General features: G+C 57.0%; 1 protein-coding gene across 2 annotated transcripts; it reads left to right on the top strand.

The window, feature by feature from the left end:
• Window positions 1-193: 193 nt before the first annotated feature.
• RADIL (Rap associating with DIL domain) lies at window positions 194-24,860 on the top strand. Of its 2 annotated transcripts, none has more exons than XM_015643244.1 (15): window positions 194-263; window positions 7,099-7,657; window positions 13,080-13,375; window positions 14,403-15,056; window positions 15,225-15,262; window positions 16,260-16,420; window positions 17,074-17,186; window positions 18,010-18,247; window positions 18,665-18,837; window positions 19,118-19,268; window positions 19,535-19,725; window positions 20,549-20,936; window positions 21,020-21,159; window positions 21,887-22,026; window positions 22,589-24,860. In XM_015643244.1, exons 2-15 carry the CDS (start codon window positions 7,108-7,110, stop codon window positions 22,692-22,694), a joined length of 3,339 nt encoding a protein of 1,112 aa, XP_015498730.1. In that variant the 5' UTR covers window positions 194-263; window positions 7,099-7,107; the 3' UTR covers window positions 22,695-24,860. The 2 variants fall into 2 exon arrangements, with proteins under 2 accessions (XP_015498730.1, XP_033373682.1); XM_033517791.1 differs by lacking the exon at window positions 194-263 and adding an exon at window positions 3,934-4,113.
• The last annotated feature ends 74 nt before the right edge of the window (window positions 24,861-24,934 follow it).

Genomic DNA, 24,934 nt, shown 5'->3' with positions numbered 1-24,934 from the left:
TCCTACACCCCGACCCTTTCCCAATTCCTGACTTTTCCCAGTACCGACCCCTTTCTACATCCTGACCCTTCCCCATTCCCGTCCCTTCCCCGTTCCCGGCTCCCTCCGGTGGCAGCGGGCGGTGCCGGTGTTTTCCGCACGGGGGAGCCGCAGCCGCGGTCGCTCCGCCCCGGCGGGACGGGACCGGCCCGAGGTCCCCGCCAGCCCCGGCGGCTCCGGGCGCTGCCGCGCCGGGGTCGCGCCGAGCCTGCCCCGCTCCGACGGTGAGTACCGGGGCCGCGGGGGGAGAGGGAGGACCCTGCCCCAGGGACCCCCCTTTCCTGGGGGGCAGATCCCCGCCGCTGTGTCCCCGGACGCCCTCGCTGTGCCGGGCGGGAGCGTTTGTTTCTCGTCCCCTGGGAAGCGGAGGCGGGAGGAGCGCGGAGGTCGGGGCTTGTCCGGTTGCCGTGGGAGACCCGCGCTGCCCGCGGAGCCGCACCGGGCACGGCCGGCGGTGCCGGGACCCGCAGCGCCCGAGGGTCCCCGTCCCATGGCCGGGAGCCTTCCCCACGCTGCCTGTCCCCGGGGATCCGTGTCCCATCGCACATCCCTCGGGATCGTCCCCGTTCCATCCCCCTCGGGCTCCTTCTCCCCACTGAACTCTCCTTGGAATCCTCGTCCCAATTCCATACCCCTCAGGATCCGTCTCCCCACTGCACGCTCCTTGGGATCCCCCTCCCAGTCGCATGCCCCTTGGGCTTCTTCTGCCCATTGCACATTCCCTGGGATCCTTTTCCCCATTCCAGACCCCTTGGGATCCTTCTCCCCGTTGCGTGTCCCTTGGGATCCTTGTCCGCTTGCACAGCCCCTGGGATCCCGCTGCTATCCCTCCGTTTCACCTGTATCCAGCTGCCCGCCGCTGCGGTGGCATCCCAGGCCGTGCCAGGGAGCTGCTGAGGTGATCTGTGCCCCTGTGAAGCTGGAGCAGTTTCATGCTGAGCTGTAACTTCAGCAGAGAAAACTCAGGGGAGTTTGCTACTTTGCTTGGGAAGTGCTTATTTTCAGCTCTCTCCAGGACCAGTTAATTATCACTGGAAAAAAGAAAAAAATTATTGCTAAGATCTTATAATTAGGCAGCCTACGGAGACTGTGGAGCTCGGGAGGCAGCAGAAAGCAAATGCTTTTTGTGCAGTGTTTCTGGGGTGTGTGAATTGAGCTGCCCGGGAACAGGGCTGGCATTTGCGCTGGGGCATTGCCGGAGAGCTGGTGCACGTTGGCGGCTCCCTGCAAAATAATTACAGGGAAAAACAAAACCAAGAAAAGGAAACCTGCTGAAAGGACTCCCGTTGTCCTTGTGGAATCAGGTCCCAGGCTGTTACAGTGTTTGTGGAGCTGTAGATGCCTTTGGGACAAGCTGTTGGTGTTTGCGGGACCGGGGCTGCGGGGTCCAGGCTGCTGCGGGGTGCCTGCTGCTAATAATAACGTGCTAAGGAGTTTACCCACCCTGATCCGGCTAAAGACGGCACCGGGGCAGGCATGGACATCATCAGCCTCCGGTCTGCCCCTAGATTAGATGGATAAAACTCGCACAAGGAAAGGCTGGGCTCTGGAGCGGAGACTTGATCCTGACGGGAACAGAGTGGGGGGCTCCGCTCAGGGGTTTGGGTTTGCCGAGACGGGATCTGCAGAGGGGCAGGATTTGGAGCCCAGGGCAGGATTTGGAGCCGAGGAGCGCACGTCAAAGCCACCGCTGCCAGGGCGTTCTCATTTCCTTTGCTCTCCGAGCTCTAATTTGTTCCACATTGCAGCGCCGGAGCGGCCTCTCCCTCCACTTGCAGCATCCAAGCTGCGGTCACTGCCGTTAGTCCGAGGCTGCCACTCCAGCGGTTTCCATAAAAAAAAAATAAAAATAAAAGAAAGGCAGAAAAAAGAAAAAGAAGGGGGAGGAAAAAAAAAAAAGAAGAGAAATTTTTCAGAGATCTGAGGAAACAGCTTTTCTGGTTCCTGTTCTGGAGTGGTTATAGCTGAAATTTCACCACCCATCCATGTGCTGGGATGAGCCCCGGGGAAATTCCAGATGATTAAAAGGTGTTTTAATAGTGTTGTTGCTCTTCCCAAAAGGGAATAAGATGACCTGGTAGCTACAGGTTGATTGGCTTGATAGCATCCCCTCAGGGATAAGAGGGAGAAACCTGGCTCGGGCTTGAATTGATTAAAGACTTCAGCACCAGGAATAAATTCCTGCCATCCAACGTGGCTATATGGAAAATAACTCCTGGCAAGTAGAAATTATTTCAGTCTCCAACATGAGAGGTGACTCTCTGGCTGTAATACACTTCTGAGAAGCATTTGAGTTATGAGAGGTGATATTCTTGTAAAAATCTGCACTTTCCAGTATTAAAAAAGTCAATCCAGTCCGGTATTTAGAGCTGACATTGTACAGTGTCAAGAAAGCTGGTATTAAATAAACGTGATCCATTCTCAAGGCAGTTATCAGGGAGATTATCACTGCTGGGCACTGCTAGCTGGTAACATGGGCTTGGTGTTTTTATCACTAATCTGGAAGAAAGGAGATAGAAATGATTTCTGGAAAAACCTGGATCTGACCCAGAGCAGCTGAGTGTTAATGGTTTGTACAAATCTGGGTGGTAAGCTGAGAGAGTGAAAGGCATCCTAACTGGAGCAGAATGGAACATGGAAATCTTTTACACCCAAAAATAATAACTGTGGCTGTATGTGGTTTCCTGTCCCTAATCTGGATGGTGAATTTTCAGCTGGAGCTGCCTGCAGATGCTGGGAGAGGGAGCACAGGGGCTCACCAGGCAGCAGTTTGGGAGGTGGCTGCCTGTCTGTCCCCATTTCTGCACCAGAGAATTGAAAATTTTCAGGATAACATGAAATTTTCTCTGGGGAAAAAAAAAAATAGCAGTTATTTGCATTTCTGGTCAGAACTAAATTTGGGCTTATGGCAGCTCCTTCTCAGCAGAGGAGATGGGGAATCCCAGGGGAAGGGACCAAGGGGCTGCAGAAAGGGTCTTACAGCTGGAGAGGAGGGGGCCATCCAGTGAGTCCACTCATAAATCAAATCAAAAAGGAAAGAAGAGGGCTTGGCAAAAGCATCTAAATACTCTCGCAGAGAAAGAAATACACAGTAGCCAAAATCTCGTTAATTAAGCTGAGAAAAGATGGCAAGAATCAGTATCTGGCAGCTGAGGGCAGGCACGTTGGAAATAAGGCATAAATATTTTACCAGGAGGAGCGATTAATCATTGGAAGACACGTGGAGCAGCAGAGGTGGGGTCAGCACCTCTTTGCCTTTTGCATCACCACTCGCAGAGTTTCTGCCACAAGGCTGGGCCAGCAAGAGGGACTGGATCGAACCACACCAAGGAGGCCCTGATTAGGTGATTTAATTAGAGGATGATGCATTTATCTTTAATCATGGTGGAACCATGGAAAAGAGTAGTTCTTGTGCCCTGATGGCTCTTTCCCAGGAACACTTGGCAGGGGCTTCATTTACCTTTTCTCTTGGTGGTTGTATTCTCGCAGATCTGTGGTGGGAAGGTGAGGGGACAGTGCTTGGTGGCTCTTCTTGATGTCCAGCAAAACAGGCTGAGATTCAGGGAGACAAATCTCAGTGAGCACCCAGCATGCTGCTCACTGCTCCAGGGCTTGCTTGTCCACCTGTGGGTCAGAGCATCCCCAGCCTGGCATCCCTGGGGACACGTGTGCTTAGGAGAAAGAGATAAAGGCCACGGGGCTGTTGCTGGTTCCATCTCCTCCCCTTCTCCTTTCCTTTCTTTTCCTCCTGCTTCCTCTCCTTTCCTTTCCTTCCTCCTGCTGTTCCCTCCTGGTCTCCCACGCGATGGGGTAGGTGCTGTTGGTTATAGGGGTATAGATGTGGTTCAGTAGCCCATGTGCAAACACCAGGACCATGTTGCAGAACCTCTGAGCCTTCCAAACCCAGCACACTGCGAGCAGCCGATGTCTGTGAGCAGCCCAGGACTTCTCCTCCTCTTCCTCTCTCAGAAACGTGACAGACGCCTGCCCAGGATGATGCACAACGAAGGGCAAGGATTGTTTTGAGAAGGAGGATGAATGGAAGGGAAAAAGGCACGTGAGAAGGATGGCAAGGTAGGGAGAGGCTTTTCCTGAGTGCTGGGTGGGGGCACTGGGAAGGAGCTGCTCACACATTACGGGAGCAGGAACCTCAGGCCCGAAGGAAAGTCCCTGGTGGTTGCAGGGTCAGGGTGATGGAAGGACATGTGGTGGCCACGTGAGTACCAGGGGCATTTGTCACAGCTCTGCAGAGCTCAGACAGAGCTGGCTGTGGAAAATGCCTGGTTTTGGTGTGGTCAGGCACTGGCTGTGCAGAGGTGAAGGATTCCTGACAGACCTCGCTGGGAGGCAATCCCAGGCTTTAATTCATGTGTGGCTCTTAGAGAGACAATGCCCTGAACGCCGGAGAAAGGGACTCGTGGGAAAGTCGGGGTCATGCTCCATGGCTGCAGGCTCGTGTCCTTCCAGGGAGCTGTCCTGCAGGGAGAACGGGGCTCAGCTGGGCTGGGGATGCCCAGGAGAACGTGTCTCACTGGCCGGCTGGATGGTGTGATGCTCTTGCTGGCTTGTCCCCGGGCAGCTGGAGCATCCCCGCTCCCGCAGCAGGGCTCAGAGGGACTGCACGTACCAGAGATTTCCTCCTGATGGGAGATGCCGGTGCCCAGCGTGCCTGAGCGCACGGATGTGGGAGGAGCGCATTTCGTTATCACCTTATCCTGTCCATCAGAATCCTCAGGGGGATTAACACCGGCTGTGTTCAGCTGGCTCCAGGAGAAGGTTGTGAATTCTCAGGTCACCCAGGCTGGTGCCTGGTGAAATCACACGGGTGCTGCTCTAGATGCTGAAAATTGGGGTGACCAGGCTGGCACCTCCTCCTGATCCAGGCTTCTGATTTTTTCCCTGGGAAACGTCTTTCCCCTGAACTCTGTAGGAGCTGTGTTTGATAGAAAGAACAGAAAAATAGCTGAGCTATAAATAACACATTCAAAACCAGGCAGGGACCTGCAAGAAGCAAGGATGGTGTCTCTGTGATGTGGACTTGGAGGAATGATTTTGCCACCAGCAGATGGTAAAAGGTTTCCCTTTTGTGCTGGGGGTAGTTCAGGGTGGAGGAGATTAAATCGATGAAACCAGTGATTTGATGACAAAGTTTTGTCTTTTGCATCCTTGATGACAAGGTCCTGTGGGGACTCTGGGGCAGTTTTCCTTCTGATCAATGTTAATGAGGGCTGGCAGGGCCGTGCTGCAGCCTGGGGCAGCTGTTCCTGGGCACTGCCAGTGCCCTGACCTGCTCCCCAGGTCGGGGCTGCCGCGGCACTCCCAGGAGATGTCACACAGCAAACATCAAGGGATGTCCCCAGGGATGTCCCCAGCGGGAGCAGCAGTTCTGAGCTCAGCTGGAGAGGGAGGAGCAGCAGTGTGGGGGGAGCCAGAGCCCCAACCCCATCCCTGCCTCAGTTTCCCCACTTGCAAGGCAGGAGCAGGAGCAGGAGCTGCCTTACCTGAACCCAGCGAATTGGGGTGAAGTTCTGGGACAACATAAAACACAAGGTCCTCAGCCCTGCTGTCCTGTGCCAGGACTCCTGCCCTTCAGCACACCAGGAGTCAGTTTTGGAACCAGCAGGTTGGGAAGAAGAACAAACCCCATCATTTTCATGTTCCTGGTGGGGATGGGAAAGGGGAAAGGGGTGGCATTGCAGGATTACACAGCTTCCAGCCACATCATTAGCACCTGCTGCCTCAGTTTCCCCATCTGCAGCGTTCCATGGGCCTCTGGCTGCGGGATGGGGGGATGCACATGCTGCAGCCAGCCTCCACACATGGCTGGGAGGTGGTTTCTGGGTTAGAAGGTGACCTCTTCCATTAGCAGCAGGGACGCTCTTTTTTCCTGAATTAGATGGTGGTTTGGAAGCTTTCCAGGCCCGACATCATTCTGCCTGATAGCGCTGAGCTTGCTCGGAGGCGCGGCTGTGTCTGAGCCAGTCGGGGCTGCAGCTGTGGGAGGCTGCTGGCACCTCGTGTGTCCCCACAAGGAACACCCAGATCACCCCAACTGCTGCACCCGGGCAGTTGGAAACACGGAAATATCCCCAGCTCCGATAGCTGTGGATGGGACATCTTGGGGTTTCTCTGTGTATGCAGGGAGCACCTGCATGTTACAGATCCCGAGGTGAGGGAGATCCCAGTCCTGTCCTGATCAGGAATGCTCAGATTGTCTTTCCAGGGGGTGTGTTATCAGCACCTGTGGGTTATCAGCACCTGTGGGTTATCAGCACCATGCAAGCGTCAGGCACTGGTGCAACCAGGATGGGATTTCAAATCCATTGGCAGATGGTGACAGTGACATCAGGCAGGAGCGCTACCCACCTAAATCCAAAAGTAATTTGTGGCTCCCAGTCCATTCCAGGGGGTTGAGGAGCACTGGGAGCTGCCACACGGCCTTGGCCACATCTCCTCTGGTTGCTGCCCACTCGGGGCTGCCCTGGGCTAACGTGACAAGGGCAGCCTTGGCAGTGATGCCACCCTGGGCCTGAACATCCTCCACAAACAAGCAACAGCCATGAGATTTGCCGGAGTCAGGACATTTTTAGAAAGGCTAATTAAAGCCCATTTTCACCCCGTGCCTCTCACTGAGCAAAAGCATTTAGCAGTGACCTCAGAGTGAGTGAATTTGCACTTGAGCTTTCTGTTTCACCTCTAAAAAATGGGATTGCTCCGTAAACTCGTTAGTGAAAGTAACTCTGATGCCTTGGCTCCTCACCAGGATGGGCCCCGCCAAGTCCCGCTGGGCTCTGCTCTCCCCCCACTGCATTTTGCCTGAGTAAGAGGGACCTCTTGGTACACACAATGGAGAAATATGGGGCGTCTCCAAGCTGTGTTTTCAGGGGCAAATTGAGCTTTTCCACTGTTGTTTTGGGTTACACAAGGGAAAAGGCCCTCCCTTGATCTGTCACCTTGGAGGTGACAGTGGCTCCTCCGTGGCCACCAGCTCGCTCTCCCCTGCTGCACATCTGGCCTCCAGAGCGCTCACCCTTCCTCTCTGTGCTCTTCCCTGCCCAGCTGTGCTTCATGACGACCTCTCGCACCATGTTTTATGGCCCGTCCTCCACCATGGCTCCGCCGTCCAAGAACCGGCTGAAGCGCCAGAGCCGGCTCTTCTCCCAGGTCCTGTACCGCACCCTGAGCTACAAGGACCGCGGCTCGGCCTCCGCCTCCCCGGCCGCCGCCGAGGACGACCCGGCCGAGCTCTCCACCCAGCTCTCAGCCCCTGGCATCCTGAAAATCTTCGGGGGCAACATCTGTGCGGGCACCAACTACAAGAGCGTGCTGGTGACGGGCAGCTCTGGTGCGCGGGAGCTGGTGAAGGAGGCTCTGGAGCGCTACGGGCTGAGCCAGCTCAGCGCGGGGCAGTACGCGCTCTGCGATGTCATCGGCCGCTTCCAGGGCCCCGAGAAGCAGTGGCAGACAGAGGGGCTGAGGGTCCTGGGTGACCACGAGAAGCCGCTGCTCATCCAGGACCTCTGGAAGCCCAGGGAGGGCTTCTCGCGCCGGCTGGAGCTGCGCAGGAGGGCGGAGGTGGAGGAGATGGCGGCCAGAGATGTGGACACCACCACTGCAGGTCAGAGCTGGGTGTGGGGCAGGGAGAGGGGTTGGGATGCACCCCCAGACCGGGAGCTTTCACATGTGGTTTGGGTGCAAGGAGCGGTGCAAGTGGGAGAGTGGCCACATTTCCACATTTTAGCTGCAAGGCTCCTGGGTTGAGGCAGGACTCGGCACTCTCCTGCATCCTGGAACCTCAAATATTTACCCCAGCCAGTTTAGGGGTTAATAACAAACCCTGCCCATGGCTGGGGAGCAGTAGGCCAGAGCATCAATGCTTTCCTGCTCTTCCCATCAGTGAAGCAGAACCCCAGCTTCGTGCTTGGCAGAGCAGTGCCCTGCTCCCCTGCATCCCCATCTCCCTCTGGGTATCCCCCAGGCCTCACACCCCAGGCAAATCTGCAGGAGCAATTAAGGAAAATGAAAAGCTAATGAAGACAGAGCAATGTAGGGCAGGAGAGCCCCTGCAGCAGTGCCTGATGGAGGCCAGGGCTGGCAGGAGGAGATAAGGAATCATTAGGAACCAGCAGGTTAATAAGTGACCCCAGCACACAGTAATGAAGCTTTCCTCCTCCCACCCTCAGATAAAAGCTCTGTGAGGATGAGGGCAGAAAGGTTTAAAATCAGATTTTTACTTGTACAGTGTGCTTGCTGGATCAGACCTGCTGACAGAGAGGTCTGGACCAGGCTCCAGAGGTGTCAGCCACAGAGTTCTGCTGGGATGGGCCCTGAGTGTGCAGCAAAGGGCTGTTACTGTCAGAACTAAACTGATGGTGATGCAGGATTACTCTGTGTGCTTGGCAAAGAAGAGCCAATTTCTGCCCCACCAGCAGCAGGACAAATGGTCCAACCTGTCCCACACCAGGGGAGAGCTCCTCTCCCACCCACCCTAACAAAGGCTGGAAAGAACTCGAGCACACAGTGAGGGAATCCAACCACAGGCATTCCAGGGAAGAGCAGAGGCAGCTGGAGCCTGCCCAGCTGCAATTTTCAACTGGGATTTCATCTGGTACTTGAGGAGACAGGGCTACCTCCATCCTCACCATGTCCAGTCTGTGGCTGCTCAGGGAGGAAATGCCACAGGTGGACACAGAGGTGGCTCCTGCCAGAGCCTGGGCCAAGGAGGTGGATGCTCTGCTGATCTCTTCAGCTCTTTCTCCAGCCAGGATCAGAGAGATGTGAAGCACTTTGGGAGAGCAGCGACTCTAAAAACAGCTTCAGTTGAATAGAGGGAAGGGCAAGTGCCCAGTGTGGTGGTTGCAGCACACGGTGGGCAGCACCACGTGGCAGCTCCCTGCCAGAGCCCAAGGTCACATCCACTTGGCCTCAAATCCTCCCCCTCAGATGCAGAAAACAACTTTCCTCCCTGTGACCTGGATCCTGGGTGGGATGGGAACCGTGGGAGTGCAAGGCTCCCACACAGGCAGGGGGAGCAGCAGGGTCTGGGCTGCCCAGCACAGGTCAAACTGGCCTGGGACTGGCACCCTTCGGTCATTTCTGATGGAGGAGCAGTTCCTGGTAGGATCCTGTGCTCTGGATCTGGAGATAAGCCCGTTATGCTTTCGTTATCACTTCATTTGTTTCAGCACTCTTGGGTGGGGCTGTGGAAATTCCTCATTTTTTAACCTTTGGGCATTTTCCATAGCTGACCAAGCTCTTCCAAGACAGAAGCTACACCCAGTCAGGCTGTCTGCTCTGCAGACTACACAGCCATAGCTGCCTCACCTGGTAAAATCTCACTCCTGCAGCCCTTTCTTTTGGTGGCCCCAGGGGCTCTGTCACCAGTCTCACCCTGTGCTGGTGGCCCTGGGACCCCCCTTTCCTGCCTCATCTGCAGGCTGCCAGGAATGACTGTGAGTGATGCAGCCTGTGACTCAGCACCCCAAAAGACACAAAATTCCTGCTGTGGGGGGTATTGACTATGAGTGCCCTCCACCAGGGTCACCCTTGTCACCAGGCTCGGGCTGGTAGAGGTCCCCATGCTGAGCAGCAGCTGCCTGCCCAGGGTGGTGAGGCACTGGCGTGGAAAACACAACATCTGTGCAAAAATAAAGGGACTTTAGGCTTGCAGCTCCCTCAGAGAAAAGCAGAGGGGTGCTCAAATCATCCCCAGGGCAATACCTGCAGGCCCTTCCCCACACAGGGCATCTCTGGAGCTGGACTGAGATGGCTGGGACCACTGGAGTCATGCAGGTGCATCACTGGCTGGGGGAAAGGCTCCTCATCCATCCATGACCTGTCAGCAAATAGCTTAAGAGTTTTATCTGCTCAGTTACCCATTATCCTAATTAGTTTATTAGCTGCTTCCCAGTGGGGAGGACGGTGCTGGCTCCTCATTCCGCTAATTAGCAGCACAGGTAGAGCCCTTCTGTCCCTGCTACCCTCAGCCCTGCTCCTTTTGGGGAGCACAGAGGCAGCAGTTATGGAGGTGTAGGGAAAACACCCCCAAACTGTGGGGTGCTGGAGGGAGGTGCAGCACTTGGCATCTCAGTGGCATTCATTTTCCAAAACAGCCCATTTTGTACCAGGTCCCATCCTAAGTGGAGCTTTCCCAAGAGGCTGGAGGCAGAACTGCACATCACACAGCTCCAGAAACTTGGGATTTAAGCCTGTTATTCTCAAAGATGCTCTGGCAAGTGCCTTTGAGGATCTGGCTTTGATACACCTTAGCACAACTGCATGCAGAGAAGATTCCCTGCAGAGTCTGCTGAGCAATTACATTAGGAAGGACTAGCCTGGTCTTAGTCCCTCCTGGGTACCTTCAAAGCATTTCTTCTTTCCTGGGGCCCACTGAGTTATTTGTTGATTTATTTCTCAGCCAGGAAAAGCGAACCTCTTTCCTCAGCTGAAAAAGAGGCAGATCCCAGCCAAGATCCAAGGCACCACAACTAACAGCTTTCACCCTGGGTTGCAGGATGGGTTTAGAGGCAGAAGTTTGGTGGGGTCTGGTGGGTGCTGCCCACGGGGTACCCAGCTCTCCCCAAGGATGAGATCCAGCCCTGTGTTAGGATCTGATTTGTAAGAGATGCTCCCTCAACTGAGGTGCAAACGAGACAAATGCTGAAGTAAATAATACAGATTTTATTAGCAATCAGTGTGAGGCAGAGACAGAGAAAGAAAGAAAGAAAGAGAGGGAAAAGAGGGGGGACAGAGAGAGCACTCATGTTTTGAGCTGGTGATTTCTTGGGTTGGTGGTTTTGATTCTCCCCCTGCCAGAATTGCCTCTTACCCAGTCAGGGCTGATTCAGCACAGTTGCTGAATTGCTTCTATTAGTTTCTTCCTTATCTTGGGAGTTCTGCCAAATGTCCTTGTGGCCTGTAAATTCTGTATTCTTTGTGCCCACTATCACTGGTACATCCTTTTTCCCAAGCCTTGTTAACCTCCCCCTTGGCCTGAGATCATTGGAGCTTGTCTAGCCCTAAACTTTAACAAGGCCTAACACCCTGACAGTAGAACCCCCTTTTCTACAGTCCAAATCCTGGCTATCCAGGGAGGAATGTAATACTTGGGGATGCTCTTTAACTCCTTACATGCTGTTCCCATCCCAATCTCCATGTGGATTCAGCAGCTGCTGCCTCTGCCCTGGTCACGCTGCACTGGAGATGTTCAGACCAAGTTTTGGGTGGGGTTACCTGCACCTGCTTGGGAGGACAAAACAGTACCAAAGGATGAAAAAAACCTAACCCAGTTTTATGGAGGGACTTTGTTATGCTCAGGAAAAGAGCTGTGTTTATCTTTCCAGCTCAGCCCCGGGGATAGTGGGAGCCTGTGACGGGGGCTCTATCGGCAGGGAAAAAGCAGCTTTTTCCTACACAAAATAAATACAGAAGTTTCCTTTCCTCTCGATAAGGGGCTGGTGATGGCCTGTCTCTGCAGGCAGTGGGACCCCAGTCCTGGCCCTGCTCTGTCCCACGGAGCTCAGCAGAAGCTGCTCCCCAGGATCCGGCCCCACTGCTGCCTGCTCCCACAGGGATCTGCATTGTCCCAGCTGTCCTTCCTCCCTCTGGCCCATTTCCACACTGTGGCTTGGGGTCAGGGCTCCTGGGGGGAGCTGAGCTGTCCTGCAGACACGTTTGGGGTGGCCTTTGGCATCCCCAGCAGCGCGGCTTGGGTGGGCTCATGGTTCTCCCTGGATGTCCCATCCGTGCTGTGGCCGATTGCCTTTTTAAGAAGGACACGGGGCACGGGACTTTGGGGTGGCTTTGGCTGTGCCTTGCCCTAATCCCAAGGCATGTAAACAGCAGGGGCTATTTTCTCCCTGTCCCACCCCCTACCCATCCCCATCTCTTTGATTTTCCCAGCAAAGGAGCGCTCCATTTAAAACAAACAAACAAAAAATGTATTTCTGAACCGGCAGCCCATTCCTCACCAAATAAGGCAGATGATTTTTTCATTTTTTTTTGGGTCTGAGCTTGTGAGTGTCCCTTTAAGCAGCCCTGGGCACTGGGCTCTTTGCCGTCCCCAAATCCCTCCGGCTGTCCCCAAACCTCACTGTCCAAAGCCTCCTCCCCGGTCAGCCGAGCCAGGAGCGGGGCTCTGGCTCCGGTGCTGCACCGACAGCGCTGCACTGCTGCTCCTGCAAGCAAATCCTTTAGGTTTTCCCCCCTCTCTTCGTCCTCCCCGAATGCCAGGAGGCTCCCAGGACGCTGCCCAGCTGAGGTACGAGCATCGCCCCTCGGACACACAACTTCCCATTTCTCCTGCGGAGCTCAAGCCACGCTTGCAGCGCGGAGGGACCAGCGGGGACCCCCCGGCTCTGGGGGTGCCATGTGAGGGGCTGCTTTTGCAGCTCGGCGAGGCCTATTCATTCACTCCGGCTCCTGTTTGTCTCACGGAGAGACAGCTCTGCCCGATTTGATGCTTGGGAGAAGTTAATTACAGCCTGTTCCTGCTGCAGCCGGGCTCCACTGCAGCTCCCATGCCTGGCTGATGCTCCGGGGAATTAGGGGGGGGTCCCTGCGGTTCCCACTTGCTGCTGGCGACTGAGTGCCGAAGGGCTGAAAGCCGAATCCGGGCTTTTTCTTCTTCTTTTTTTTTTTTTTTTTTTAGCAAAGATTGAGTGAAATTTCTTTTTCGGAAGGATTTCCTCTCCCCCCAGCCCTGCAGTGTGGCCAGGGCAGATGGGGGATACTATGGACCGGCTGCTCTCCATTCAGTGAGGTTTGGGGGGCCAGGGAGGGCTGGGACATCCCCTTTTCTAGCGGTGGCATTAGGACACTAAACTCTCCGCGCCGGTGCCTTGGCGTCACCTTTCCGGGAGGGCAAAGGAGCAGGGACATCGAGGCAGGGTGGGTGCGCAGCGCCGGGAGGGCTCCGGCTGCTCCATCCCCGCTCGGAGCCGCAGCATCCCTCCGGCCGCGGGGTGCTGCGGCGGGGCGGGGGTGCTCCCGGGGGGGCTGCAGGGGCTGAACGCCGCTCTGTCTCCCCCCCATCCCCGCAGGCATCAACGCCCAAGCGCGGAAGCTGCAGCGGCACCGGGCGCGGGGGGCCCGGCGGGCGGCGGGGGCTGAGCGGCGCGGGCCCCCCCCGGCCCTGCGGCGCAGCCTCAGCGAGACCAGCCTGGGGACCCCGGCACGGCGGGCAGGGAGCGGGGCCGGGGCCGGGGCCCGGCTCCAGAGGCACTGCTCCACCCTGCCCGGCAGCCCGGCGGCGGCGCGGAGCGGCGGCAGCAGCATGCGGTACTCCCTCTACCAGTCCCCGCACCTCCTGCTCCTGCAGGGCTACAGCCAGCAGCATGTAAGCACCGCGCCGCCTCCTGCGCACCCCCCCGCTTCCCTCCCACCCCCCAAAGCCCCGGGGAGCGGGGCTGCTTGCATGGCCGGAGCTGCTGGGGTCGAGGGAGGTGGTGGTGGTGGTGGTGCGGATGAGCATCCTTTAGGAAACGGGCTTGGGACTTGCAGCAGTGTCCTCAAGTCTGTCCCCAGCCTGTCCCCAAGTACGGGGGACACGGAGGCAGGAGCCGTGACCCCCTGCGATGCCCCAGAGGGATGCGAGGTGATCCCCGAGCAGCATCCCTGCCCCGGCCCGAGGGAGCCCTGGTTCTGCGGGTGGTGGCTGAGCTGCCCCGTCCCCTGTCCAGCTGCTTCCTGATGGGATCAGGGGCTGCAAGGAGAACAGTGCGTCTGCTGGAGGCGCTTGGAGAACTGCAAAGGACAGGCTCGCCTTTTGCAGTTAATGGCTACTTTCTGCCCTTTGAGTATTCGGCTGTTCCAAGCTCCTTGGCAGGGTGACACCGGCACTGCGGGCATCCCGTTGGTGCTGCTGGGGAAACTGAGGCAGTTTCCTGGTGGTACCCTGGGCTGCAGGCAGGCTGCAGGGAAAGGCAGGGCCAGGGGTGGATGCTCTGACTGGGGTCCCACTATTCCCCCGGGCAGGGGGTGCAGGCATCGCTGCAGCCTGGGGGGAGAAGGTGGGAAGGAAAAGCAGCTGCGGAAGGGATGAGGAGATGTTGAAGGAGGGCTCCTTCTGCCCAAAGCAGCCCCATTTACTGCATGCCCAAAGTCCTTGTACCCGTTTATTGGTGTGCCCAAGGCAGGGATCCCATGCCCAAGGCTGCTGTCCTGCTTGGCAGCGAGGAGAATAAAAAAAAATAAATGTTTTTGCCAAAAGAAATGTTTTTGCCATGCAAAGGTGCATGGGGGACAGCTGGGGACAGCGAGGGGACAGCTGGGGACAGCGGGAGGCTGCAGCACTCACTGCATGGCAGGGAGGATGGTCCGTTCTCCCCCCTCCCCGGTTCATGCTGCGTCTCCTCGCTTGGCAGGACAGCCTGGTTTACCTCCTGAACCGCGAGCAGCACACGGTGGGCCAGAGGACGCAGGCGAGCAAGCCCAGCATCAGCCTGTCAGCCCCCGACATCCTGCCCCTGCACTGCACCATCAGGAAGCTCCGGCCTTCCCGGCATCGCTCCGAGGAGAAGCTGGTGCTGGAGCCCATCGCCGGCGCTGCCATCTCTGTCAACTTCTCGGAGGTGGCCCGGACGGTGGTGCTGCGGCACGGGGACCTGCTGTCCCTCGGCCTCTACTACCTGCTCCTCTACAAGGACCCCATGAAGGCGCAGCCGCTGCCGGCGCAGACCCTGCTGAGGCTGCGAGCCCTGCACCCCGAGGGTCCCCACGTGTGCGGGGCGTGTGGCAGCCTGCTGAAGGACAAGGAGGCTGCCAAGAAGAGGGGTCCCTCGCCCGCCGGTGGCCCCAGGACACCCCGCAGGAGGCTGCAGCTGGAGTTCGAGCCGGCGACCGAGGATGTGCTCCTGAGGCGCATCATGACCCTGATAGAGCCCGGGGGGGACGACCACAAGCTGACACCCGCCTTCCTGCTCTGCCTCTGCATCCAGCACTCGGCCACCAACTTTGAGCCAGGAGACTTCGGGCAGCTGCTGCTCAAAGCGGCCAAAATGATCCAGAGGACGGTGTGGGTCAGTCAGCGGTGGGATGGGGTGTTTGTGGGGTGGGGGTGTTGCTCAGCCCCTCCCTGGGGGATTCTCAGCCTGGGCTCTGGTGGCAGTGAGTGCTGATGGGGGTGATGCTCAGGCCACCCCATCCCGCTGGTTTTCACAATGATTTCCCCTTCTCTCCCTGCCCAGGAGCGGACGCGGGAGCTGGCTGAAAAGCAGTCTCAGCAGTAAGTGTGACCCTCCTTGTTCTGCCTCAAAACAGGGAGAATTCAACCTGGTTCTTCCTCCATGAGTGAGGGAAGTCCATGGCTGGTAAACCACACTCCCAGCCTGTCAGCAGCGATGCATGATGAGTTTTCCTGCTACATCCCACACATTCTGCTCTCTGGTCCTTTAACCACAATGCCTGCACAGAATGTCTGGGTTTGGAAAAGCTCAGGAGAGAACAGGACCTGCGGCAGCTCTGGGGTTTTCTCTGATCCAAGATCTGGCCAAGGCTTTGTGGCTTCATCACTGAGTGATAGAGTAGGAATGTCCCTTACGCGTGAGCCTGACCTTCCTCATGCTGGAAACCCCTCTCTGGAGCTGAGAGGGAGCTGGCACTGCATGTGTGCATCCAGGGGTGGTGGCACAGCATCCCAGTGCCATTCTGGGACAATCACAGTGGTACAAGGAGCTGTCTCCCCAGCCATTTCCAAAATGCCATCTATAAACCAGTATCTGCAGAAACTGTTGGTGCTTGCTGTGAGCTCTCCTTTAGGATAAACTTCATGGATGATTCCCAGGCCCTTCCTACAGCAAGAAAAAGCAGTTTAGCAGTTGAGAAATTTTCGCAGATGCTTTTTATTTTATTTTTGACCAGCCCAGGGCAGGTGAGCTGAGTTTAAGTGTCCAGAGCAAATACCTCTGGGGAAGGGCTGCTCTTCAGACACAAGTATTTGGCGCAGTTCATCTCTATTAGGGGAAGTCTGCCCCAAAAGTGGCGTCCCACAAAGGCCAGGTGGCCTTGGTGAGCCCAGTCCCCACAGGGTCCCCTCTGCCACCCCACAGAGCAGAAACCACAGAACTTTTCCTTGTAAAGGGTCCTTCTGTGGGGAGTGTTGCCTTGGGGGTGGGGGGATGTGAAAGCTCTCTGGCATTGCCCCAGGCTGGCTGTTTCCTCCCCAAAAGCCTGAGTGGGGATGCTGAGGAGCAGCAGGTGTAACACCTGCTGTGTCTCCCCAGCCAGGACCCTGCCACCCTGTCCCGCTTCACCATCACAGACCTTCTCCCAGACCTGCAACACATCGTCTTCTGGATGGCCAATGCCATTGAGATCCTCTACTTCGTCCAGCAGAAATCACCCACCTACATCCAGAGCATGGAGGAAGAGCTGGACATCAAAGGTAAGTCTGGATGCAGCATCCTGCCTGTTTTTCCAGCTGGAGCAAGTCTGCTCTGCTAATCCCCAGTCACAGGTGGTGGTCAGTGCCCTCGAGATGCTCCATTAACCCTCTGTAATCCTCATCAGCAGGGACATCTCTGTGCTGTGGGCTGGGGAAATCTGTGGGAGGAGCAGGCTCACATGCTGCCGTGGTGCTGCCTGGCTGCAGAGCCAGGTTGAGTTGTGTTCACACACAAGGATCCCCTGCCACCACAGCAGCTTGTGGTTAATGACCCAGGGGACTTTCTTCACCCTGGATTTGCAGGTAGCCCTGCAGAACTGCTCACTGGTGAGCCTGTGTTAATGCCAGCAAAAGGAAAAAAATAAAGAGAAAAAGGTGTTAAACCAGCCTAAGAAACTTTCTGGTGTATGCAAAAAGTTAAAATGTTCTTAGGCCAGGCAGGTGCTGGAAGGAAGGCCCGAGCTGCCAGCAGTGATGGGAGCTGTGGGGGATGGCAGGTGGGAGCTGCCCCGGGCCAGAGGAGCCTCTTTGCCCTGTCGAGGGATTCCGTGGGGATGATACAAACCTGGAAATCCTCATAACCCACACCCTGGGAGAGCTTGGGGGCCTTGCTGCTCCAGGATTGCTCCCTCATCCTCCTCTCCTCCCTGCAGGCTCCAAGGAGTCCCTGTTCTCCTCGACCATCACGGCCAGCGAGGAGGCGATGACGGTGCTGGAGGAGGTGATCATGTACACCTTCCAGCAGTGTGTCTACTACATCTCCAAGGTACAGGCCACACAGGGCCAGCACGAGCATCCCCAGGGCTGTGCAGGAGGGGTTTTTTTAAGCTTTTACTCCTTGGCAGTCTCACCACGCTGAGGTGTTTTCCTTCGGGCTGAAGTGCCCCGATTTTTGGTCGCAGCCCAGGAAAAGTATTGAATTACTGCGGCGCGTTTCCTTGTCTGCAGTGCAGCGGCTCGGGGGAGGTGTTTGGGGAGGGCTGCTTGGCTCGGGCCAGTGCAGTATAATGGTGTGATTCAGGGCGTGATGGAAAGGGGCCCCTGGCCCGCTGGACCGCGAGAGCCGGGCGGCAGCAGGAACAGAGCGGGCAGTGTGAGGCACAGAAAGGCTGCCCTGTGCAGGACAGCTCCCTGTCCATTGGCACATGGAGGCTGCTCCTGAACCTCTCCAGAGCTGCACCTTCCTGCCCTGCGGCCTCCCCTTCCCTCTGCCCTGGCAGAAGCGAGTGTGAGGCACCGCTCTCACATTTAAGCAATTCGGAAAATCATCCCCATCGATGCTCATTTCTCTTTCACCCTCGTGCCCAACTGATTGGTTGCTGCCCTGGCTCACATCAGATTTTAGCTGGCATCACACACCATCCCTTCCAGCTGCTAGCAGTGACCGACATATTAATTTTTATAACTTTTTAAAGTTTTGTACAACACCGGAGCCCATGGAGGCAGGGGGTGAATAGGAGCAGCTCCTTGCTGGAGCAGCACTGGCAAGATTTGCTCGTCTTGAGGAGCTGAAGGAAAGGCTTGGCTCGTGCAAAAACAGAGAAACCCAACAAAGTGAGTTTGCTGTGAGCTTGCTGCTCTCCCTGCAGTGTCTGTACGTGTCACTCCCTGCCCTGCTGGAGTGCAACCCCTTCCAGAGCGAGTGCCGGGAGAGCTGGAGGGGGACCCCGCCGCTGCCCGAGGAGCTCCGCAGGGTCGTGCTCATCTACCAGGCTGTGCTGGATCTGCTCCACCAGTACGAAGTGCACGCCGAGATCACCTCCCAGATGTTTGCCTACCTCTTCTTCTTCTCCAACACCCTGCTCTTCAACCAGCTCCTGGAAAAGGGTCAGTCCTCCTTGAACTGGGTAACACGTAGGGAACTGAGTTATGGGGACACCCTCCAGTCCTCCAGAGATGGGCAGATCTCAGCATTGTTACAGGGAGGCCAAGCACAGACTCAGCTGCTAGCTCCCCATTCCCAGGAGAGACTAAACCCCAAAAGGATCCAATCCCCATTCCACTGCCCCTTCTAGCCTGAGCAGAGGAGGCTAAGGGCAGTTAATAGGGGCAGCTCATTAATAAACTAGAGCAGCCTGAGGTGCTCATTAGCCCTCATTAACACAGCTTCCCTATTTTAAGTGCCAGGCAAGGTCCAGCCAGCACCAGGAATTACAGGCACGGGATGTTGGGGACATTAACCCGGGGCTGGGGGACTGGGGGGGCTGTTCCCTCATATGGCTGATGGATGCTTTGCCTCCTCAGGCTCCTCTCTTGGCTGCTACCACTGGTCTCAGGGGGTGAAGCTGCGGGCCAGCATGAGGCTGCTCCTGGAATGGCTGCGCAGTGCTGGCTTCGAGCAGCTCTCCCAGCAGTTCTTCGCCAAACTCGCCAGCGTGGCCAACCTGCTGGCCATGCCTGGCTCCCAGCTGGTGCAGGTGAGCGATGCCCAGCCCAGGGCTCGTGCCATTGGGATAGGCATGGTCAGGAGAGCTCCTGCTCAGTGTCTGTGGAGTCCCTACACTGATGTGTCCCTTCTGTGACCTGTCACCAGCTGCCCTTCCCCAGGGTCCCACTGGGCAGTACCCGGGAGAGGATGCTCTGGTTCTCTCCATCTTGCCTGACCTCTCCCTCCTGTGCCCCCTGCAAGTTCCTGCTCCTCAGAGGAAGCAGTTTCTCACCTCTGCCATTTGCCTCCTGCTCTGTCTCCTCACACAGATGACCTGGCCATCCCTGCGAGCCGAGTTCCCCGCTCTGAGCCCCGTGCAGCTGCACCGGGTGCTGAGCCAGTGCCAGGCAGTGATGGACATGGGCTGCATCTCAGCGTGGCAGCCCAGCGAGGAGGAGAGCCCGGCCACCTTCCAGCCCGGTGAGTCCTGCTCAGCCTGCTCCAGTCACACCCAAACAGGAAATTCCCTCACCCTTCCTGGGCAATTGGTAATAACCATACCCCGAAATTCAGATACTGCAAAGGATGCAAAGTGCATGAGGCTTTTTCTGCTGTCCCAAGTGAGGGATGCTGCTGGCTCAAGCTCACTGAATCCCTGATCCCAGTTGGGAGACTGGCTGAGAGCTGGGAGGCAGAAGTGGGGTGCAGCCCAAGCCAGTGCTAACCTGCATCCCTCTGCCTTTCAGATGAGATGCTGGAGTCCTTCGACAACCACCCACCCATCATCCTGCCCAGCGGGGGCTTCAAAGTGGACCTGGAGGTGGAGACGTTGGATGACAACATCTACAGACACCTCCTTTACATCCGCCACTTCCTCTGGAGCCTGCAGAGCAGGAGCCCCCACACCAGTGAGGGGTCAGCCTCAGCACTCCCAAAGGTAACCCGTGTCCCACGGGGGAGCTGTTCCTCTCCTGAGTGGGCAGGAGGGTCTCGGGTCCCTCTACAGACCTCTCCAAACCCCACAGCCAAGGGCTTGCTGCCCTCGCCTGCAGCCTGGAGCTGTGGCAGTGCCCTCATGGAGAGCTTCTGGAAGGATTAGTGCTGCTAATCCCCCAGCATGGGGAGCAAGGGAAGGTGAGCTGGAAGGACAGGCTCTTCCCAGCAATCTCGTTAGCAGGGAGGAAGGGGAGATGTCTGTGGGCAGAGCTCCCATTCTCCCTGTGTGTTCCCTGTCCTCCCTATGCTGCACCCTGCCTGTCCCCAGCAGCCAGGCTTGCACAAAAGCACTAATCAGCTAATGCCTGTAAAGCACAGGGAGGGTGATACGTGCTGTGGGTGCTGAGCTCAACTGCCATATGGAGGCTGTCCCTCCAGCAGGTCCCCTTCTCCTGTCCCATCCTGTCCCCATTCCCTGCAGCGCTCACAGGCACTGCTGCCTCTTTCTGTCACCCCGGGGCACATTGCCCAGCCCTTGTGGCACAGGAGGAGCTGCCCTACCCCAGTGTCCCCTTCCAGTGTGATCCCCCAGCAGGGACATGGGCAGGAGTCCTCTCCTTCCTGGCTGTAACATCCCCAGCACTGCCCTAGCCACCAAATGGGAGCTGGGAGCTATGCTGGGAAGCCAAGCCAAGCCTGGCAGTGTCTGAATTGCCGAGGCTTTGGATGGATTTGGCAGCCAGGAGAGCAGCAGGGTGGTGGGGTACAGGTAGGGAGTGAAAAGCGCACTCAGGGGGTTCCACAGCATTTTCCTCCTTCTTAAGAAAGAGGCATGCACGACGCCGGAGGTGCTGGAGGTGAGCGAGGGCCCGGTGGCCGCCCTGGGGAGCCCCATTGCCCAGGAAGATTATCGCTCCCTGGGTGGCTCTGCCGAGCAGGAGGGGAACCCCCAGCTCTGCCTGACCCCCAGCCCCTGCGAGCCCCCCACCAGCGAGCCCCAGCTCCAGGAGAAGCTCAAGCAGCTGCAGCTGGGCAGGAGCCCTGTCCCCAAGGCCGGCACGGCGCCCACAGACTCCTCGTGCCTGCTGACACCACCCACCACCCCCCTGAACTTCGACTCCGGGAGCCCGGGGTCCCCGCAGGGCACCGGCAAAGGGCCGCAGGACCCCCGGAGGAACGGGATGAACGGCACCAAGGGCAGCACCCCCGAAGGTACCGAGAGCTGGCGCTGCCCCGGGGGTGTGAGGCTGGGTTTGGGCCGTGCCAGGGCCGTAAGCCGCTCTCTCCGCTGCCAGGCTGCTCGCCGACCCCCTATGACTACCCCACGCCGGAGTCTTCCAGCCGCAGCTCTGCCACCGACGACTTCTGCTACGTCTTCGTGGTGGAGCTGGAGAGGGGACCCATCGGGCTGGGGATGGGGCTGATCGACGGCGTGGTGAGTTCTCAGCTGCTGCCCCTCACACAGCTGGAGTGGGACACGTGGGACGTGGTTTGTACCCCAAGAAAAGCCAGTCAAGAAGCTGATGGCATCTCACGGGAGCTAGGCTGCTTCTTCTGGGGACAAGAAGGCACAGAGGGATCTCTCAGTGGATCTCTACTCTTAGGTCACTGTGCTCTGCATGTAAAGTCCACAGCTGTCCTGCAGCTGGGAAGAGCAAACACGCTCAGCTCTCTTGTGGAAGGAGAATGACTCAGCCGAGGTCTTTCCTCCACCCTTCAGCGGTGGCAGGAGAAGCAGAGAAGAGCAGAGAGGCTTACAGGGTGTTAAAACAGCTCCTCCCTTGCATAAGGAGAAATCTGGCATTGTGGGGTGGATCATCTTTTTAAATGGTCAGTAGGAAACAGAGCATCACCGAGGCCTGGGACAGCGTGAGCAGAGCTCCCATCCCAACACGGCTGCAGGTTAACGATGCTTTCTTTACTCTTAATTAAATTGAACAAGAGCAGATTGCCCCCACATCTCCTGTGTATAAATTGATATAAAACTAAAGGATTTAGGTTTTCCTTCCTGTTACTGTTAGCACCATCCCTATCAAGGTCCCCCTTGCCACCAGGCTTGGTTGTGAGCCCTGGGGGAGTTACCCTGCCTGGGAAGCTCAGCCCTTTGGGTCACATAAATCTTTGTGTCCCTTTTTTCACTCGCTGCCTTCCCCTGCCAACAGCACACCCCTCTCTGCTCCCCGGGGATCTACATCCGCACCCTGATCGAGGACAGCCCCGCGGCTGCTGACGGCAGGCTCTCCATCGGGGACCGCATCCTGGCTGTCAACGGCACCAGCCTCATCGGGGCAGACTACCAGAGGTGAGTCTCACCTCTCCAGAGGGCCTGGGGTGGTACCAGCACTGCAGGAGTTAGTCAGGTCCAGGTTTCCGGCTGTTTTGCTGTGAGTTGCCAGCGCTGCAGTCCTGAGGATGCTGCGGTACCAGCAAGCTGCAGGGAGAGGAGTGACCTGCACAGGACACCAGAGAGGGGGCAAGGCTGTGGGTTTGGAAGAGATTATGGAGCAAGAACTGGGAAGGATATATGGGAAATAAATAGAGCTCCAGAGGTGCATTTCAGCAATGCAATGCTGCAGCCCCATCCCACCCCAGGTTTCCTCTCGAAGGTGTTGGGATGGGGCAACTCAGAGACAGAGTCCAGGTGCCCACAGCACAGAGCAGCTTTGGCCTTGTTTGCCTTTCTCCTGGCACCACTAACCTGGAGGCCAAGCCCTCCACAAAGCTACAGGCAGGAGAGAAACAGCCCCTGCTTGTAGCCCTGAGCAGGGTGATTGGCAAAGGGGGATGTTTTGTGAATGTCCATGGCTCAGCAGGCTCCTGAGGGAACCAGAACTCACCTCTGTCCCTGTTGCTGCTCCCTGCAGTGCCGTGGACCTCATCCGCTCCGGAGGGAAAAAGCTGCGGTTTCTGGTTGCCAAGTCGGACATTGAAATAGCCAAAAAAATCAGTTCCAGCTCCTCTTCCTCTTAGTCCTTGTGGTACAAGGATCCTTCTGCAGCAGCTTGTGGCTACAGCTCTGGTAAAGGCTGACCTCAGGGAGCCTGGAGTGCAAGAGGGAGGACCAGGACTCCAGAACAGCTCTCAATGTGCTTTTGGACACTTTGCCCCTGCACTGCAGCAGATGAAAGGACACGCAAGGATGGTGCACGCTTCTCCCACTGTACAGGCTGGGAGCATAATTCCTGATCCATTGCCCAGCCTCACCTGATACCCAGCACCATCCTTCTCAAGAGTTTTCCTGTTCCTTTGTCCCCTCTGGCAGGGGGAGGGAAGGGAATGCTCCCACCATGGGGACTTGTAGGCAGGCTCCTCTGTTCCTCTAGGCTGGCAGCCCTGTGTGATATTTTATGCTGGCATGCAGAAGGTTTGAAATACCTTTGGGTTTTGGAGAGAACACGTGGGGCAGGCCTGGGCTGCGCTGTGGCAGTGGCAACCTGAGGTGCTGGCACATCAGGCTGGAAAAGTGTGCCCAACTCTGGGGGTGGTGAAGGCAGCACAAGCACCCAGGAGTGGGATCCCACACAGGATGCATTGCCAGGAGTTAATTCCCCTGGTGCCATACACTAGCTCAGGTGCCTTTCTGCTGCTGGGCTAGAGCCCTGCTCCAGGATGGGAAGCAGCTACAGCAAAGGGCTGACACCACCAGCAGATCCTGTGAGAGCTCCCCACAGAGAAGGACTCCCTTGCTCTTGCTCCCCAGATTTATTGCCCGGCTCTGGCACCACAATCCCAGCTGAAGGCTGCCAGGACTGATGGCAGAATATTCCCACAGAGAATTGGTGCCACCAGGAACCAGAGTGACCCAGCAGCACTCGGCACTGCCACCAGCCCAGGCAGACAAACGACAGCTTGGCACCATGTCCTGCTCCTCCTGCTCCTCCTGCTCCAGCCCAGGCAAGGCCAGCCTGTTTCGTGCCCTGCTCGGAGCATCTCCCAGGAGTGTGCTGCTGAAATATCTGCAGGTGATGATGGACAGCAGAGACTCCCTTTGTGAGGACACTTGTGAATACCCCAGGAACCGCTCTGCTCCTGCTGCAGACCCCGGTATCAGCTCAGCCGAGGGCTCAGCTCCATCGTGTGGCTGCCCGGGGCCCCGCACAGCCGGCTCCTGCCCGCCGAGTCCTCCCTCTGCTTTTAGCACCATTAACGGGATAAACCCGACCTGATTTCCGCATATAGACAGATACTGAGACCTAGTTTATCTGAACCCTATTAAAACAGCCTGCAGCAAAGCCCTCCATCACACCCTGCCCGGTCCAGGCTCTGCCAGTGGATCAGATACTCACATGGCATCTCACAACAGTGCTCTGAGGATTGTGATGCTAAAACAGGGTTGGCTTTAATTACGGCTCGCTGCTGCAGTTTTGGTTCCTGTGCTCAGTCTTGCACGTCGCAGGAGGAGAGAGATGTCAAAACACTCCATGCAAGGGAAATGCTCCACTACTGGATTTCAACACAGCCTGGCCTGCTTTTCTAGGCAAGAAGGACCAGGCACCTTCTCTGAGACACGAGTGCCTTGCTGCTCTGCTGGGCCATGGGGTGCTGTCCCAGCACGGACTGGGAGCAGTGCATCCTCCTGCTGCTGACTCAGCTCTAACAGGCAGGTGAGCAAAGGCTCAGGGCTCCTGGTGATTCACTTCACTTTCAGTCAAGTAGGTATGCTGGCCTGTCATCCTCCACAGAACTTGAAATGGGCTTCCTAAAGCCCCTGGGCTAACTGCATGCACTCCTTACTCCCCTCTGCCCCGGAGCCAGGGCTTGGTGGGGAGGTGTGGTTTGCACTAGACAGTGCTGGGGCTGCATCCTGGCACGTTGCAGCGGTACCAGCGCAACCCACTGAGCACCCCCGGAGCTGGAAAACAGCCCCAGAGCTGTGTGCCGCTCACAGTGCAGTCAGGTATGGAAACAGACTGTAAATAAACCCTGCTATTTACTAGTGTGCATGAGGGCTGGCTTCTCCCAGGAGGAGCAGTGGGATGGATTGACTTCCCTGTGTTAATACTGTACAGCTGAGATGTGTATAAAGCTCTGGTGCAGATACTGAGCACAGCATGGCGCCTGTCGGACACGGTGGATGTTAAGAAATGCTCTGTGTCAACAATCAACTGGATCAATAAATCTCTCTAAGCCCTGCTCTGGCAGCTGTATCTTGGATCTCTCCATGTTCACTCCAGTGGTGAGGGCTCCCAGATGTGGTGGAGTCAGTCCTG

Source organism: Parus major, chromosome 14 (genome assembly GCF_001522545.3).
Source record: "Parus major isolate Abel chromosome 14, Parus_major1.1, whole genome shotgun sequence".
NCBI classification, from domain to species: Eukaryota; Metazoa; Chordata; class Aves; order Passeriformes; family Paridae; genus Parus; species Parus major.
This window is presented reverse-complemented; position numbering and strand designations above follow the sequence as displayed.

Coding starts and splice junctions, on each gene's coding strand:
- RADIL (XM_033517791.1), top strand. CDS start 4,078: ATGGAAGGGAAAAAGGCACGTGAGAAGGATGGCAAG. Junction 15,057..15,224: donor TGATCCAGAGGACGGTGTGG/GTCAGTCAGCGG, acceptor CTCCCTGCCCAG/GAGCGGACGCGGGAGCTGGC. Junction 15,263..16,259: donor GCTGAAAAGCAGTCTCAGCA/GTAAGTGTGACC, acceptor GTGTCTCCCCAG/CCAGGACCCTGCCACCCTGT.